This window comes from Coffea eugenioides, chromosome 4 (genome assembly GCF_003713205.1).
Source record: "Coffea eugenioides isolate CCC68of chromosome 4, Ceug_1.0, whole genome shotgun sequence".
NCBI lineage: Eukaryota > Viridiplantae > Streptophyta > Magnoliopsida > Gentianales > Rubiaceae > Coffea > Coffea eugenioides.
The window spans coordinates 1628174-1647207 of record NC_040038.1 but is presented as its reverse complement, the minus strand read 5'-3'; the positions used below and the strand labels follow the sequence as shown (position 1 = coordinate 1647207).

Below are 19034 nucleotides of genomic sequence, written 5' to 3'. Positions count from 1 at the left end.
ATTTTTTTTACTAAGCCTTTTTTCGGTTCATAAGATCAAACTATTGTAAACAGCCTCAACTTCGTTAAACAAAAAATGTCTCTACTTGTGTTCTTAAGAAATCTTTGATAGAACACTTTCCAAATGTTCTTTCCTCATTTCCAACTCAAAATTCTTAGGTAGGCTTATCCAGCACGAAAATGAGATAGGAATCACTCCACAACCTATCTCCTATCCCAATTGTGCATCAGATAAACATTAAGGAAAAGCCAAGAAAAGAAAAAAAGAAGGGCCTTTCATTTATGACTAGGATGATAAGATCCATTTCCCTATACGCAACAATATCATGGAAATAATTGCTGATCAATAATATTCATGAAGGCCAAGAAGATGATCACCAGCTAATGACAAAAAACATGATTGCTGTGTAACCTACAATACAGGAGATGAATAAGAATCAGATGGCTGATGTGTTATCCTGATCTCTTCAACCGAAATTTCAGAACCGAAATGTTTGTTCAATCTATTAGCTCAAATGACCTCTCCAGCTAGCTTTCAGCACGTAATTATCAGACACAAGGCTCAATGATATCCGTGTTTAATGATACTGATAATGACAGAATGCTAATTACTACTAGTTTAAAAGCCTTCTTCGTGGTGGGAAGTTGCTAATTGTACTTTTGCATCACTAGGCCTTAGTGGTCCAAAATGGCGTAAAGTGCATTGGTTGGACCCTCTTCCTTCCCTGCCATCGGCCGGCGGATAATACCCTATCTGTTGAAGCTCGTCTATCCTCCCATCCACATTTTTGTCGCTAACTGTTTAAGCATGCCAAGAAGGCCATGTTGGATGGCGATCCAGGACACAAAAAACACTGGGGAGTTACATTTTATAGCAAGAAAATTTTCAGGGGAAGAATGTCTTGTTACTCTTTATTGTTATGTAAGAGTTTCTTCTTTTCTGGTCAGCAAATGGTACAGCTTGAAGGTATTCGACTTTTGCTTCTGGGTACGTGATTAATCACTCTCCGGGCGTCAATTGAGTCAAGCGGTGAATGTGCTCCAGGAGTTTGTTAACACCTATCATGAAAATCAAAAGCAGATGATCTGTGATATTAGGAACTTTTCATTTCAGATGTCATCACCAGCTAGTTGACCATCTATCTCTCTTGCAAATATTTCAAGTTGGCTACGAGGAAAATGCAGATAAATTAAAATGCAGGTGGGTTTTTGGTGGTTGAGCCAATGGTCCCAGAGCAGAGAGGCCCAATTTGTTACCTTGACGAGAGGGAGGAAAAAAGGTGGGATTGGCCCGGTCCCATTTAACCAAACTGGGAGAAGATTAGGTAATGTGTAGCAAGAGAGATGATGGCCAGCAATGCATTTAATAGCCAACATTAGACGGCAGTCTTAAGAAAGACGGAACGAAACTTTGAAACGGATACTGGAATGGATACAGGCTGTTGAAAATGAATCCCATCTCCTGCTCCTATCCTACAGTAATTAATTGGTCCTGCGACAAATGCATTGTGGAAGTATGAGTGAGTAACCTGTAACCCAAGGATTGCTGAGCAGAATGGAAGGCTTTGCCGGTTGATGATGTCCTGGCACTTCAATTACTCTCTAATCATGGGCACAAAAAATCCACATGGTTTGCCTAACATGAAGCACAATAATTTCAGTAGTGTGTTTGGATAGTAGATTATATGAAATAATTTTTTCGGAGAGGAGGTGGGTGGGGGGAAGGGGGGGGGGGGGATTGGAGATTGGATTACAGATGGAGGTGAGTCATATCCGGGTGGAGTGGGAGACAAAGCCAAAATGAACATGGCAGCAGTTTCATGTGTTTGGGATGAAAGAGTCAAAGTCGGCCGTCTGCAAGGATGACGCACCAGATTTGATTAATGAGCCTCTCTGCCTGGCGCTGAGGTTGGAACTATTTAATTAATATTTTCGTGGCCTTTGCTTTGGCCCGAGGCCACCAATTCTAAATGGTATTCTGTTCCCATGATATCACGTATAAACAAATTAAAAACATTAATATTATAAACCTATCTTGCTAACTGCTGACCGTCCAAACCTAAATTACAAATTGTCTGTTAAATGATCATAAATCATAGTTTAGATTTATAATTGGCCTAATGATCACTTCATGACAAGGACCTTCTCCGATCGGACCGGCAGAGCCAGCCTTCAAGATGTGACCCTCCATTTCTTTTGTGCAAGAATACCAACAGTAGTATTCAAGGTCCGTCCGGAAAAAGATTTTCCAGTGGTTTACTGAATCACATCGCTGAACAAAAAAGCAAGCTATAAGGGCCTAAACATAATCTCGTTAAATTTCAAAGAACAGAGTGTTTGTTAATTTTAGTTGCTAAATGTACCAGGGGAAAGCGTCTACTTGAAGCTCCATGACACATTAAACGGTACTAGTGTCAAGACCACATCCAATGTGTGTAGTGAATCAATTTTGTATAAATTTTGTTTCTTACATACAATATTTATATAAATTTTCAGGATAGAATTTAGGGTGGTTATAAGTAGTTATATTGGCAAAATTTGATTAAGTGAATAGGATAAAAATTAATTTTTGTAATGGTAAAATTGAATGTTCAAAAGACGACAAAAAGTCTATACACCGATTGCAATTCCTTAGGCATTATATATTGTATAGTATAAAACTAAAAAATCAGTGTAAAGACTTAATTGATTAATAATATGATCCATAGTATTACACGTTAATGGCATAATTATTATTTTTTTCTGCAACGATAACATTCCGTTGAGGATTTTTCTAACAAATAGATGTTCATTGAACATTCGTTAATACACATAAAATTCACTCAACTTACCATATATATAAAAAATAATTACTATTACCTTCATTTACATTTATATACTTTTTCTATTTAATCCTACATACCATCTTTTGTATTTATTTACTTTCTCTAATTAATCTTATATTTATAAAATATGACACATAAATTATATTTTAACGAGAGTTGGGCACTCATTAGACAAGCCCTAAAATCAAAGCCGTTAAGATCATATCCACTAGATTTCACATCCAATCCTAATTGCCTTAATTGCCATCTAAAATTGGATTAATTTATTCCGAATAAGGAAAATTAGAATAATCTATTTGCAAAGAGAAGTGCAAAAAAAAAAAAACTCAAAAAAAAAAGCTACCCTTTTGACGTACCGTACGACTTCGATCCTCATCATTGCTAATACCCACACCACACTTGAGGATCTTGGGAGGGAAAGTGCCTTTTAACGTTGGCCCTAGAACTAGAAGGGTCGATATTATTATATGCTAATTTCTTCAACATTTTCATTTTTCACGCATCTAGTTCTAGCGGGTGGTGACTAGTGATCCAAGTAGCGAGAAGAAGGCAGGGCCTAGTAGGCCCATTATAACCGTCTGATTTGACCCACGTTTTAAAGAGAAGCAGCAGTCGTCTTGGATTAAAGAAGGGGCCCACTAAATCCACTTAGCTAGCAAATCCATCCACCAAAAAATGAAACTTCTGGCCATTAGGATATATTGGAGTATCTTCTGTTATTTTTTGGTTATGAATTTTCCTTATATTTAGGACTTGAGGCTTCATTTTGGTTCATCCTAGTCACTGTCGACGTGGCTATGAAAAATTGTCTTTGTTGTCTTTTGGTCCCACTTGTGTAGCCAAGGTGTCATCCTATTCTATTCTGCATTCTTCCATGCTGATTTGCCATTCTCATCTCAATGGTCTAGTGAATTTCTTAGGTGTTGATAAAAGCATAAAATGCAAGCCAAACTGCAAACAAGGGATTTTAACCTCTGCAAGGTGCAGTAAAAATTAAAGCATATGCAGCACTACGTCACTGTTATTTAGAGATGAAAATCACTCTCTTTAGTTCTCCTATTTAGTTGGATCCTCTTTCAGGTAGATTAGCATAAAAGTAATGTAGCAGTTGATAATTGATTAAAAAAAGAATTTCTTATTTTTAGATCCCATAAATTGTGATGATCATCAATTCTAGTCCACTTCCAGCCCACATCCGTTTATTGCACTTCCTCGATAAAAGTAGTAGTTGGTAAGATAATCTAATTCTCTTGAATCACTCCTAATCACCTTCGTTGAAAAAACAGAAAATAAATGATAAAAATTTGAAGTAAAATTACCATAATTCCAACCCCCCACCTCCTTGATCTCATTTAACACCCGAAGCCAAGCGATTTTAAAGAAAAGTAAGTAAAAAAATTCGACAAATCAAGTTGATGAACAAAATAAACTTCAAGTAGTATCAACTTTTTTGCTATAAATATACATTTTCAATGACAATTGAGGCCAAAACTTCTAAACCTTTAAAGCGTCAACCACGATATCGGGTTTGTTTGGATTGTGAATTATTAGAGATATTTTTACTGTGATACTTTTTTTGATGTGATGTATGTGAGATAAAAAGGTAATTGGGAAGATAAAAAAGTGTGTTAAAAATTATAATGATGATGTAAGCAAATATATTTTGACAAATAAATCGCAATCCAAACAAACTCAATGCTACATTGAAAACTGAATCTGGTCTTCAAGTTGTGAGGACACGACCGATTAAGATAGGTTACGGCTGTGGCGAAATAATGATTAAGAATGCTGACGCGTTGCAACTTACCAATCATGAGTTCAATTCTGGCTATTTATTATTTTCACAGTCATCTCTCTCCTTTTGGAAAACTTAAAAAGAGTATGTAATTTAGATTTCGTCTATCCTAAAAATGCTTACAAATTATAAACTGACTGCTAATTCATGTGCATGTGAGAATTAATCCAAACTCATTTTTGCCATAGGATACCCATATTTGACAGATCAAACATGTAATCGTCAGAGTTTTACATCCTTTTACTGCGCAGTTTTTTTTTTTTTTTTTAAAAAAAAAAGAGGTTGTGATGATTCATGGTAGCAATGCGATTTGATTGGTGGGTTTAAAAGTGCAAACACAGTTGGATCCACATGCACAATTTTTGCTTTAGCGGCTGCAAACCTGGATCACAAAAGTGCACATTGGCCCAAAGTCCAGACAGAGGGAGACAGTTTACAGCTAATATAGGAAACATCTCATCAATTTGACAGGAGCCCCAAAATTTTCTTTCTCTTTTTTCTTTTTTTTTTTAAAAGAAGAAAAGAACTAGAGATTTAAGATCGATTATCAGCCACTGAAATTATAAAATAAATTAAGATTCCTGCCTGTCTTTCTATCAAGGTATTGTGGCTTTGACTTTAACATCTTACAACGGGCCCAACAAGGAAAATAGAACCATTATTAAATCATCTTGATGGCCTCCTCCTTCATTGTTCCAAGGTAAATTATATACAGTCCACCTATAAAAATCAACTTTAAATTACCACGTTTTCTAACCTATAAATACAAACATGAAAATTCATAAAATTAAAATTAAGTAGGTGGATTATTCATTTATTTGTTTCTATTACTCAAGTTCTTGCTTTTAGTATAGGATTTTCCAATTATATATATGACAGATTTCTTCGCTCTTTCATACATGTGGCAAAACATCAATGCATGCATCCACTAAATAAAGAACGAGGACTGATAATTCAAATCTTTTTTCTAATTTAGTTGCACTTACGAAGAAAGTTGATATATATATATTTTTTGCAACGATAACAACTGTAAAACATATTCTATTCCAATCTACAAGGAAAATGGAGTCTAAGGAGGTTTTGTGTATTAGAGGTTAGGAGATATACAGACCTGACTAGATTAGGGAGATACTATAACACCACTCTTAAATTTTTTCTTTTTGTTGCAGGTGAAATTTGAACTCTCACCTGTAACTCAGGGAAGTAATTAAATCCCTTCCTTGACACCACTACTTTCATATTCATATAACTGAGTTATAGTCAAAGAGTCAGGATCAATATAAGTTTTGGTACCATCCCTACGACGATTATCGAGAAATATTTGATGTCTACGCGTGAATGATAGCATTGCAGTTATTTACTTATTTATTACCATCTACTAACCCAGAATCATATTATTGTAGAAATGGAATGTAGCAAAAAAACCGTAACGTGCTCTGTACAGTCCTGTCGGATTAGATTAAGATTTAATCTTTTGTAAGTGGCCTCTTACTTACTATCCTCCTTTTATCTCCAACCCAATTCTCCCCGGATTATATTAAGATTGATTAAGCTAAATAGAATAAAAAATTTCAATAACTAGTCCCGTTTAGATTGCTATTTTTTGGAATTTTTGTAAAAACAAATGTGCCATGACAATTTAGTAGTAACAGTTAAAGCAGTTCTCTCTTTGGGATGTTTATACCTAATTCTGAGACTTCTAAACTGTGAACATGGTAGAAATTAAAGAATTTGATATTTCACTATTTCAGTGATGATATGATGATAAGGAGATTTCCAAGTTTCCCTTGTAAAAGTTTTATGCAGCTTAAAAATGGAAAAGGACCACCTCTTATGAATTTCCTTTTTTACATTAAAGGATTCGGGACCACCTCAAACTCGGCAAAAAAATTTCTTTTTTTTGCCATATGTGCTATAGACGACAAAACTTTTTTTTTTTTTTTTTTTTGCTGTAATTATGACTACATTTTTTCCATCAATAAAACCTCCAGACTGTCACACATAAGAAGCCCACGCCAAAAAGAGTAAGAAGTGAAAAATCATCCAAACCAAGCAAAACTCACCTGAATCGTATCATCCATGAAATGATCAATATTTCTTCGCCAGGTCAAATGCACATAATAAGCTTTCATTCTTATGCAATTTCCGGACTTGTAAAATTTAGTAGTTGAAACAACATATTAAAACTAAAAGAAGAAGAAGAAATAGCGGACTTGTGACGATGAAAATTCCTATGATATCCATTGCCCTGCCCACTTACGTGCGTTCGATAAATTTGAAATTATTAATTTATTGAATTGTTAAGTATTAAATCAAATACATTTGAGTGCATATCATATTCAGTGATAAGTGAATAATTTATCATATAATTTTGGAAGCAAATTTTACGTATAAAATTCAGTGTCAATTAATTAATTCAGATGTTCAATTTTTTGGTTATCAAACGATCAGAATATATTAAGATCTGAATCCATTAAATTTAAATGCTGAATTGGATTATCAAACAAGTCATAAGTTCGTAGCTGACTAGTTAACCAATTAACTAAAGCCAATCCGAGGAAATTGAGGTAGTTTAATTGGTAATGAACTATCGGTAGTTCAACACAAACCGTCAAATGATTTCAATACCAGTGGTACGACTCCTGCCTGTCGTCTTCAATTAGTGCAATAAAAGGCAACAAATAGTAGTTAGTACAACTTAGTAGCATCACAGCTGACAGCGAGAGGCAAGAATGAAGGCCCCATGAAAGCTTGTCTCGGTGAAAGAAAAGGAAGGAAGAAAGAAAGAATGCGAATGTAAATCATGACTTTCCCACTTGGATGGTGGTTTTGCCCTGAATGTGGCATGTTTGGAACTTTTCTAATGTGGTTGGCACTTGGCAGCCCATCTTCCTTAACCACTTAGCCTACCGCTTTTGTTCTTTCACATCTTTTATTTCCTTTGTCTGATCTAATATGAAAACAATTTGCATCAGAAAAAGGAAAAGGAAACACCGCTAGCGGAGTATATGAATGTGCATCGGGACTCGTAGAGAATTTACTCTTCTTTTTTCTCCCCTTACCTGCACAATAGCTGTATTCATGATTTGAGCAGTTGGAAAGACGCCTGAGTTGCCCCGGCCAAAGCCCATTTTTGCCGCAACTTTTCAACATTTTGGCATTTCCTTTTAAATAATTCCCATCGGGGTTCCCAATAGTAGTAGTGTTGTTTGTTTCTTTTTACTACTTAAGTTGATTGAGAGCATAATTGAGTTCCAATGAGTAAAAGTAGCTTTTTCTTTCCCTCTTTCTTTCTATTTCCTCCTCAAAACAGCAGCAAATCATGCTTGACTTTCAATTATTCGTTCACTTTAGTGCATTATGTAGAAATTAATGAAATCTTACAGCAACGCTCATCAAATAATTTCTCTTTTATTCAGGGCAACGTCCCTTTTTTTTTTTTTTTTTTTTTGAGATCAATCAGGGCAATGTCCCTTGATAAATCAAGGCTTCAACAACAAAATCTTCATTAGGTGATGACGCATATATGAGTATGATTATCAACAAACTCTCTTGCCAGTCATCACTTGCACTTAGTTAAATGTCGCGGTTGCCCTTAATCATGAACAATGCAGTAGCAAAGAGAACCACTAATATGAGAAGGATGGGATGGACTTTTTGATGGAGGAACGGTGCACATCATCATGACATTATTGAAGGAAATCCCAAATCTTTTTGAAAATAGAGTGGCGGATTCATTATACATAGGACAATAAATTTTGCGCTAATGTTTTCTGGGTATGTCTGATTTTAGTTGGAGACAAATCAAGAAATGATAGTAGAAAATTAGGGTTGTTAGTTATATTAGGTGCTTGCAATCATGCATGGGGAGGTAAGTAGGGAATAGTGGAGGAGTGCATGCAAATGCAAGCCCTTGGCCCTTTGCTTGCTTTGCTTTGTTTATGGGTCTCTTAACTGAATTTTAACAACAGGTGGCTGCTTTTGCTTCGACCCTTTTTGTCTCTCTTTCTCCTCTCGCCAAGTTACCAATCTATTCCTTCTTGATTGCTCAAACTAAAAGCTTCTTTGTTTCCTCCTACCGCTCATAAAGTGACAAATATTAAACAAACAATAAGGACGTCAAAATTGTACATGTTGATTTGTCACTTTGTGGTATTTTTTTCACAAGAATAACACGTTTTAAATCTCTAATTTACGAGAAAATCATTACTCTTTTCATATTAATCTTCCGTACGTTGATTGATGGTGTATACGTTATTACTGCTGAACGCATGATAATCAATCAGAATTTGAATTTGAAATATAAATTCTGTACACATTTCGTCTCGTGCATGCAACCGTTATAACACGTTATCTCTCACACACACACACGCTTTTAAGATAAACTCTTTTCTTAATGTCAGTTTTCTCTTGGCATTGATACAGATGCATATTAGTATTGGGACTACTGTAAGTTTTGTCTTGGCATTATTGATGGCAAGAAATTCACCGAATAATCCAACTCTTGAAAAGCAGGATGCTTCTCCCACTGAATTCCGCGTTTCACTTCTGATCGGTTTCAATTACACTTCCTAATCAAAACAATTACAAAAAGGCTATCTTTGTACCTGAGATCTATCATTATATCATCCGAAAGAGAAGATCTTTGATCCTTGACAGAAGATATACAAAAAAAGGAAAAAAGGACCAGATGGTACAACTTTTTCAGGCATTAGTGGGTTTTCTTTTCCTTTTTCTGTCCTTAGTATAGATTATAGAAAGAAGCAAAAGGGATTCCTAAAAATTAAATAAAAAAAGGGTTGGGGGTTCTTTAATTTTGTTTAGCGAGTGTGTGCATGCTAATCTACCGATGATATTTCAACCCACATTAGACATCAACTAAAATGCATATTGGATAATTCCTCCAGAAAACCTCAGAAAATTTTTAATAGTAATAATAAAAAAAGAAAGAAATTGGCATGAGAGACTGGGGAACAAACATTCCTTTCACCACTCTCGGTGACTGTAATATCCAAACTCGATACTCTCTGTTTGACTCAAAGCAACATCAAAACTCTTTAATAAATAGAATGGTTCACCTCCATTAATCTATACTCCCTCCCTTTTTTTATAACTGACGTTTAAGAAATTTGCTCTTAAGTGCTTTTATCTGTCATTGTATTATCCCCATGCAGCATTAATTATTTTTTCACAATTTTACCCTTTTATCTCTCTTTTCCAATACAGGATTCTTAATTACTACTCCTAGTAATTATTGCTTCTCTCTTTGCTTTTGGCCTAGTAAAACAGCACCATTTAGTATTCTAGTGAGAGAAAACATGAGTGAATTGGACAATTAATGAGGGTATAAAAGGAAAGTAGTGTATATATTTAAACAATGAAAAACTTTTCTTAATTGGTGTGCAAAATCTTAAACGTCAGTTATAAAAAACGGGAGGGAGTATTTATTACCCCCTCCGTCCCACTTTGATAGTCCTGTTTTCCTTTTTCGTTTGTCCCAAATTGTAGTCCAATTTCTAATTGAAAAATTTAGTTGTATTTTAATTTTTCTAAAATACCCTTATTTAATGTAAGTTGTTGTTACTATAACCTACCCCATTTAATGAGAGTTGATTCTTTTTTTACCATCAATTTAAGTTCCCATAAAGTTATACTTTGATTAACGCGAGTAGTATCTACCTAAATTAATTGTTCCAACAAAGTTAACTACTTTTTCTTAAATTGTGTGAAAAAATAATCAGGACTATCAAAGTGGGACGGAGGGAGTATTATACGGTAGATTGTTAAGACTGACATGCTTCGTCTAAATACAGAACGGATCGAATAATTTAGACCAATCATTCCTAGATTAAGAAAATGATGATAAACGCATTATTTATTAGGATGGCTAACAGCGAAGAAAGCACAAAACCAAACCCGTGACAAACGCACTGTTTATGGTTATTAACAAACACTTAACATACTCCTCGTAAATCGCAATCGTCATTACTGAGGAGAAACCAAAAAGGACAAAAAAGAAGGCCTTCCCTCGCGTGGGAAGCGTCCGTCGCTGCACAGCCCAATAATGTGCGGCAAATTGCCCGCGAGTGATGTAGACGCACTAAGGCTTGTCTGGTAAAATTCCATCAGAGAGCAAACATGAGAGGCTTCGCCAAAAAGCGCGGACCGACCGACCATATTGGGATTGGGCTGAGAATCCTTGCCCACTAGCAGAGCTTTAATCAAACGCGTTAAAAAAAAGAAAATTTTTTTAATTCACTTTTCAGCAGACAGCAGAAAAGCCCTTTTAAATCTAAAAAATCAAAATTTAAAGTAAACTTACAAGCATCAATCTTCTTAAATGCTCACTTAAAATTTGAAAGGAGGGATGGTAAATAATGAAGGAAGTACCCTCACTTAATAATAATAAAAAACGGATGAGAGTTGAGACTCCGCGTAAGTATTACTATTACTAGTGAGGAAAGTCCAAAATGGTATGGTAATGAGTGGGGTCCAAAGTCCTGAAAATGGGACCGAATGTCACTTTCAAACGAGGTCCAATTTTTGTGTTTAAAAGCAGCTGCAAAGCACCCCATCTTCTCAAGTAGTACACTACCTTAGTCCACAATTTATCACGCTTCACTGACCACTCCTGTACTACTGGGGACTATCATCTGCAAATTGCAACTCTCTACCTAAGCAAACTATCTATCATAGTGCTAGTAATAGAAAAATTCAGACAAGAAAAACAGCTGTTTCCTCTTTGACTCATTTCTTCTGTTTTTTTTTGTGTTTTTTTCCTCCCTCTCTCCAATAAAGCAAGTACTAGTATAGAATAAAGTGCGAGGTGGGAAAAGGGCTAAAGGGCCAAACAAAGGGCTGAGTGCTTTGCTTTGAGATTGTAAAGGTACAAGCTTGAGGTACAAGGGGGAAGGAAAAGTTTTAACGGAGGGGTTTTAGTTAATGCCTAGAAATGATTTTCTCCAAGGTTTCTGTAATGTGGAAAGTTTTGGCCTTGGTGGTGCTGGTGTTATTGGGTTCATGGGTTTCTTGTGGAACAGCTTCTGTTTCCTATGACAGTAAGGCTATTATTGTTAATGGCCAAAGGAGGATTCTTATATCTGGATCCATTCATTATCCTAGAAGCACTCCTGAGGTATATTTACCTCAAATGTACTTCATCCCCATTGCTTATTTGCCTCTTTCTTTTCTATTTTTCTTTCTTTTTTTTTTTTTTTTTTCGTGCCCTCTTTACCAACTGCTCTCTTCGGCATTTCTTACTGAACTCTGCAATGAAGTTCGGTTTTTTATCCTTGGTTTTGGGTTATGGTAGATGTGGCCGGATCTTATTCAGAAGGCAAAAGAGGGAGGCTTGGACGTGATCGAAACTTATGTTTTCTGGAATGGACATGAACCTCAACCTGGCAAAGTAATTGATGAACTGGGTGTATTTTTCCCCCTTTACTTTTTTTTCTCTAATACTTCTTGGATATATATACTAAAGTTTTTGTATTTTACTTTTGTAGTATTACTTTGAGGGTAGATATGATCTGGTTAAATTTGTCAAGCTGGTGAAGGAAGCAGGGCTTTATGTTAATCTCAGAATTGGTCCTTATGTCTGTGCTGAATGGAACTTTGGGTAATCTTTAAGTAATGCAGTTTCCAGAAGTAGAAAATTCCTGCTGTTTGAGAAGTGTTTATGGTCTGAGTCACTTTTTTCTTGAATAAATTTTCAGGGGTTTTCCAGTTTGGTTAAAGTATGTTCCGGGCATTAGCTTTAGAACAAACAACGGTCCTTTCAAGGTCAGGCAAATAAGTTTGTAGGATATTAATTTCCTTTACTGCCATATTGCATTGACATGATTCGATTCTAACTAATTTTGGTGTCTATGATTCTGCAACGAAGGCCGCAATGCAAAAATTCACGACCAAGATTGTGAATATGATGAAAGCCGAGAGGTTATATGAACCTCAGGGTGGTCCAATAATCCTATCGCAGGTAGTAATTTCTTTCCGTTTATTCATGTCCAGTTTCATTTTTTCTTTCTGGTATCTGGAATATTTGAAGTGTGGAAAATAAGTGAACTGAAAAAGGTAGGCTTTTTTTGGAATAATTTTGCAGGTTGAGAACGAATATGGGCCTATGGAGTATGAATTAGGTGCCCCTGGTCGAGCTTATACGGAATGGGCAGCCAAAATGGCTGTGGATCTAGGCACTGGTGTCCCTTGGGTCATGTGCAAGCAAGATGACGCACCTGATCCTGTTGTGAGTAACCTTGCCCCATCGCCCCACCCACCTTTTTCTTTTTTGCATTTTGATTAATCTTAGAGTACTTGCAATGCTCTTATTCTAGTTCTTGATGGCTGTCATGCCATGTTCCCCCATAGTATAGTGGGGTTTCTGGAACCCAGTGTTTTGTCCATTTTGTGACCCAAAAAGAGATTGAATTGTTGGAGCCCCTGCACATGGGTTTTTTCTGCTCAATCCTATCTGTCAAATTTGTCTTGATTAAAATATGGTTGGATCTTGAATTCTATTCGGACTGAGTCGCTGATTGACGTCGCAGTTCCTTCATTGACTACATATATACTCCCACTTTCAACGTTCAACTCTGATTTCTGATGTTCAGCTACAAAATACTTCCTTGCCTGTCTCCTAGGATGAGTATCCATAAGTACTTATCCAATTGAATAGTTGTGGTTGTTGTTATTTATCGAACTTCTTCAGTTTTATCTCAAGAGGATTCCTTTTTTACCGATTATTAGTCTTTGCAACTACGGTTATTTTTTTTCTTCTAAGCGTCTGTTTTCGCATGTCTATTTTACTTCTGCCCAGATAAATACATGCAATGGCTTCTACTGCGACTACTTCTCCCCAAATAAGGCTTATAAACCCAAGATTTGGACGGAAGCTTGGACTGGCTGGTGAGTTATTGCTTTTTGGTAGGTAGTTTCACATAATTCTTGGAGTTTTATAACAGGAAAGTGACTCTATTTTTATCTGTTCTTTTTGCAGGTTTACTGAATTCGGAGGTGCGCAACCTTACCGTCCTGCTGAAGACTTGGCATTTTCTGTTGCAAAATTTATTCAAAAAGGGGGTTCCTTTATTAATTATTACATGGTAAAGTTTAATGTTTTAAAAATTATTCTTGTGAAAATTCCTACTAAATTACTGGAAGTTGTGATTGTCTTCTTATTTCCTGTCTTTGTGGCAGTATCATGGAGGAACAAACTTTGGCAGGACAGCTGGTGGACCATTTATTGCCACTAGCTATGATTATGATGCTCCTCTTGATGAATATGGTATGTAGACTGCACCAGCTCCTAAACTCATGTCCTAAGCTTGCAGTATTCACCTCATGTCATCTAGATGCTAATGTTTTCTATATGAGTTTGCATTTTAGCGGGAAACTAGCTTTTGGGTTGGCATTTATTTTTATAGTGGCCATACTTGTCAGCCCCTAAGAAGCCTCAGTCTGCCATGTCATTTAAACTGGACATGTGCGTCATTTTACTAAGAGTGAAGTGCAAGTCTTGACTTGACTTTCTGTTTGTCTTAAATGTATTTTTGACCCTTAGTGTCTTCCTAATGGTGCATTGTGATGGTTGACCTTGTTTTTATTTGAGAAAAGACATGTACCCTTTCCTTATCATTTGATGTCTGAGGAAATCTAAATGTCAAAGCCGGTCTATCGACTTTTTTGTGTCTAATGGTGCAGTCTGATAATTGACTTATTTGTTTAAGAAGACCACTAGGATCCTGTCCTTATCTTCGATGTCTGATGAAATCTTAATGTAAAAGCTGGTCTAAACTATCCAAAGGAGTGACAAATCCTATGTTCATCCTGCTATATGGATCTGTACTGTCTAACACTGGCAATAAATTAAGCTTTCTTTGCCTTCTGAATCTGATATTTTGTTCTCTGGATGATTCTTCCTAGCTGAAATGATCCTTTGTCAGTATCAAGTGCATGGGGACAGTTAAAAGCCTAATGAGCTTTGGATTGCTCAGCTCAAACTGATGAAAGTTTCTGTTTTCTTCCAGGACTATTACGGCAACCCAAATGGGGTCATCTTAAGGATTTACATAGAGCACTAAAGCTCTGCGAACCAGCACTAGTATCTGGAAATCCCACTGTGACGCCTCTTGGAAATTATCAAGAGGTTTCAATTACTTTTATTCTCTTACATTTGCCACTATTACAAATTGAGTTCAACCGTTTTTCTTACTTTCAGTTTTGCATTACAGGCTCATGTTTTTAAATCAAAATCTGGAGCTTGTGCAGCATTTCTCGCCAACTACAACTCTCAATCTTTTGCAAGGGTTGCTTTTGGCAATATGCACTACAACCTGCCTCCCTGGTCTATCAGCATCCTTCCTGACTGCAAGAACACTGTGTATAATACTGCAAGGGTGAGGAAGAGAAACTGTTATTGAACTTTAATGTCTTTTATCTTATTGCTGACTGTAGATTATCACGACTACGTTATGGGTTTGTGTCCCTTATGAAAAGACCTCTTCACTACGTAATCTTGACATCAGACTGATTTTTCATGGCAAGGTTGGTGCTCAAAGTGCACAGATGAAAATGAATCCTGTTATTAAGGGCTTTTCTTGGGAGTCATACAATGAAGAAACAGCATCATATGAAGACAACACGTTTACAGTTTCTGGGTTGTTGGAGCAGATAAATGTCACCAGAGATAATTCAGATTATTTGTGGTATTCAACAGAGTAGGTGCTTCTTTCTGTTGATTTTTACTCTCATACAGCTATACTGATACGCTGACTTTGTGATGATTCATTTTGAGGTTTAACTCCTATGTTTCTGTTATTCAGAGTGAGAATTTACCACACCGAAGGATTTCTAAAAGGCGGAAAATGGCCTGTTCTTACAGTTATGTCAGCCGGTCATGCTTTGCATGTCTTCATCAATGGTCAGCTATCAGGTGTGCAACAAGACATTGAACATCATTGAATGTTTTGTTTTCTATGCAAGTTATGTGGTGGCTAGTTGTCTAATTGACTATTTCTTTAGAGTGATATGTCAAGGTGAAACTTGAGTCAATAAAATGTTATCAGTATGTAGTTCAAAGATATATGTTCCCTTAAGTTGCATGGAGACAATATTCTGCTGTTTTATTGATTTTGAACTTGATTCCTTCACCCTTAGAGTTAGGAGATTATATCAGCAAAGTTGTCCCCATATTCTGTCAAGTTGAAGATAGTCATGTCTTCCTTCGTCCGGCTTTTGTTCCCATAACGGGTGGAAATTTGATAATCATGATGGTTTGTTGATGTCTGTGTTCAAACATTGGCAGGAACTATATATGGTAGTCTGGAAAACCCGAAAATAACTTTCAGTCAAGGTGTAAATCTGAGGGCCGGAGTTAACAAGATTTCACTCCTAAGTATTGCTGTCGGTCTCCCGGTTTGTCTCTCTCTTTCTCTCTCTCTCACACACACACACACTCTTTCACACATAGACGTTTTAAAGTTCTTTTGCATTTGATGTAGCCATGCATGATATTATCTATCTGGAGCAATTTGAATAAAGCATGTACTGCATGGTTGTCATGGCATGCTTTTAAAAACCTTGCTCAATATGCGTTTGAAATTTGCTTATTCTGCTTTATCGTTCATGTATGGGCTCAGAATGTTGGTCCCCATTTTGAAACATGGAATGCTGGTATTCTCGGGCCCGTTTCACTTTATGGTCTTAATGAGGGGAGAAGAGACCTAACGTGGCAGAAATGGTCTTATAAGGTCAGTTTTTGAATCAAAATGATTATTTGATACCTGATCATTGAGTGGCTGTCGATTCACCTGATGGTCTTAATAAAGCACTGTCAATTCACGTGATGGTCTTAATCAATAACTGGCAGTTCACTTGGTGCTTTAATCAGGTTGGTCTGAAGGGAGAAGCCTTGAGTCTACATTCCCTTGGCGGGAGCTCTGCTGTAGAGTGGGGTGAAGGTTCTTTTGTTGCCGAGAGGCAGCCACTTACCTGGTACAAGGTATTCTACATCCTTTAATGTTTTGGAAGATGGGAGGGCTAATAGCGCACCAAGGATGTCTAATATCTTCTGTTCAAGTGCTTACTCCTACTATTAGAAGTATTTTGGAACTATTGTTCGTCTTTCTGTTCAATTCCTTGCTCTTGGCATAAGGAAAACACTTTGGCAGGGGAATATCTCAGGGTTGATAACAATCATAATGTTTTTGTATCTTTTTCTTTGCAATTGCAGACTACTTTCAGTGCTCCATCCGGAAATGAGCCTTTGGCTTTAGATATGAGTGCCATGAGCAAAGGTCAAGTGTGGATAAATGGTCAGAGCATTGGAAGGTATTATCCTGCATATAAAGCATCTGGTAATTGTGGTGCCTGCAGTTATGCTGGGTCATTTAATGAGAAAAAATGCCTCAGTAATTGTGGGGAGGCCTCACAAAAATGGTAAGCCAGCAACCAACTTGCTCTCCTTTCTATGCTCCTTGCCCGTTCTCTCTCTCTCTCTCTCTCTCTCTCTAGTGTTCCACCATACTATGCAGTGGACTGACAGAACTCGGATTATTTTCAGGTATCACGTCCCTCGCTCCTGGTTATATCCAACTGGAAACTTGTTAGTTGTATTTGAAGAATGGGGAGGAAATCCATATGGCATATCTTTGGTAAAACGAGAAGTATCGAGTGTATGCGCAGATATTTATGAATGGCAACCAACATTAGTAAATTGGCAGTTGCAATCATCAGGTAAAGTCAGCAAACCCTTGAGGCCAAAAGCCCATCTCTCATGTGCTCCTGGTCAAAGAATATCATCGATCAAATTTGCTAGCTTTGGAACGCCTGAAGGGACTTGTGGAAACTTCCGTCAGGGAGGCTGTCATGCTTTCCATTCTTATGATGCTTTTGAAACGGTAATCACAATTCAGAATTTCTGAATTAAGCTCTGCTATTCTTTTCTTGTATGTTAGTCAAATAGTTCAAGTTTACAACCTTACTTGGCATTCAACATTGGACTTTTTTTTTCCTTTTTCAATAATTTTATTCCAGTCAACGTAGCATGTCGTCTTCCAGACAAGTTATTCAAATTTTCGTTTTGTTTCGCAGTTCAAAGTAATATATGAAGAAATGGCTTCATTTAGTAACTAATTATGAATGCATGTATATGTTTTTCTAATATTTGTTTTTTTTTTTTTTAAAATTTTTTTGCAGTATTGCATTGGGCAGCAAACATGCTCGGTCACAGTAGCACCTGCGCTTTTTGGTGGCGATCCGTGTCCAAATGTGATGAAGAAACTTTCTGTCGAGGCGGTTTGCAGTTGAGATGATCTTCTTATCAGCAGTGGCACAGCAGCTATGGCCTTGGATCCAAGATACTCTTTACTTTCGCTATGATTTTTCAGATATTTTAAGCTATGGCACATCCAATTCTTGCACTACGACTCCTCCTTTTTTCGGCTTTGCTGGGGTGAAGTTGTAAAGATAGGCAACACACCGTCGGTCCAAAGCTCTTAGACCGTGAAGAAGAAGATGGTTTTAAGAATTTTAATGTATACAGAGTAGTAGCTATTAATTATCCTTCTAGTTCTGGCCTGCAAGTGTACAAGAGTTTAGAGTTGGAAGGATATGTTTAGAAGCACATCGAGACGATTCTAGTTGAGTCCATGTGCAAATGTACTGGTAGTCCTATAGATTATGTAAGCTTTTGGCTTTCAGGGATTCCAGCATCATCGTATTTTACATGTAAAAAGATAAAGAAAAAAGCAGCCATCTCATTGCTTTGCCATTGTAGCAATGCTTGCCATTGCAGTAATAACACAAACAATCATTCTTCTTCCTTTCATCTAAATAAATAGAGTATTCAAGACGGATCTTGTACAAGAAGACGAGTAAACCCTCTTTTACCTTACAGATAGATAAACTAAGAAAATTGCAGAGAAGGCTATTTTATTTGGGCATGAAATTCGGCTGAATCAAGTTAAACAAGAAAGAAAGGGGGAAAGAGTAGTGTCGTCAACTTTCTGCCCGTGCTGGGGTAAGGATGGCTCTAAGCTGTCATATCATGAAATGGAAAGGCAATTTTTCAATTAAAGCCCTGAAGACCGCAACAAGTGGTGCGCGTCTCTATCTATTCTAGAGAAATTACGACGTCTTGCTACTATCAAAATTGGACTCTGCTTTCCCCAGTGGGTTGGGTTCGTGCATCATCGCAAGTGATAAATAAAGATGTATGTTGCCCTCTGAAATCAAAGTGGATGCTCGAGTGTGCATTTTAGAAATTATTCCAAACCCATTCCTCCTCCTCCCCCCCCCAAAAAAAAAAAGAATGCTAATAACTAACTACTGGAAGAATCCAAATCAAAAAGGAAAAAGTAGTTGAATTGAATGATGAAATGTGCCACTGATCTTATGCTAGCTGACTGCGATGCTTTC

At 36.8% G+C, this 19034-nt stretch overlaps 1 protein-coding gene across 1 annotated transcript; it reads left to right on the top strand.

Moving 5' to 3' along the window:
• Nucleotides 1–11255: 11255 nt before the first annotated feature.
• Nucleotides 11256–18444, top strand: LOC113768431 (beta-galactosidase). The gene is made up of 19 exons (XM_027312781.1): nucleotides 11256–11754; nucleotides 11932–12027; nucleotides 12125–12237; nucleotides 12335–12401; nucleotides 12505–12597; nucleotides 12721–12864; nucleotides 13435–13523; nucleotides 13615–13720; nucleotides 13815–13902; nucleotides 14645–14763; nucleotides 14849–15013; nucleotides 15162–15334; nucleotides 15440–15549; nucleotides 15922–16031; nucleotides 16256–16366; nucleotides 16507–16617; nucleotides 16849–17054; nucleotides 17179–17515; nucleotides 17814–18444. Exons 1-19 carry the CDS (start codon nucleotides 11572–11574, stop codon nucleotides 17922–17924), a joined length of 2532 nt encoding a protein of 843 aa, XP_027168582.1. The 5' UTR covers nucleotides 11256–11571; the 3' UTR covers nucleotides 17925–18444.
• Nucleotides 18445–19034: the final 590 nt, after the last annotated feature.

Excerpts from the sequence above, each read along its gene's own strand:
- LOC113768431 (XM_027312781.1), top strand. The coding sequence starts at position 11,572 with ATGATTTTCTCCAAGGTTTCTGTAATGTGGAAAGTTTTGGCCTTGGTG. Across the intron at positions 12,028-12,124 it reads ATGAACCTCAACCTGGCAAA|TATTACTTTGAGGGTAGATA; the intron begins GTAATTGATGAA and ends TTACTTTTGTAG. Across the intron at positions 16,032-16,255 it reads GTATTGCTGTCGGTCTCCCG|AATGTTGGTCCCCATTTTGA; the intron begins GTTTGTCTCTCT and ends GTATGGGCTCAG.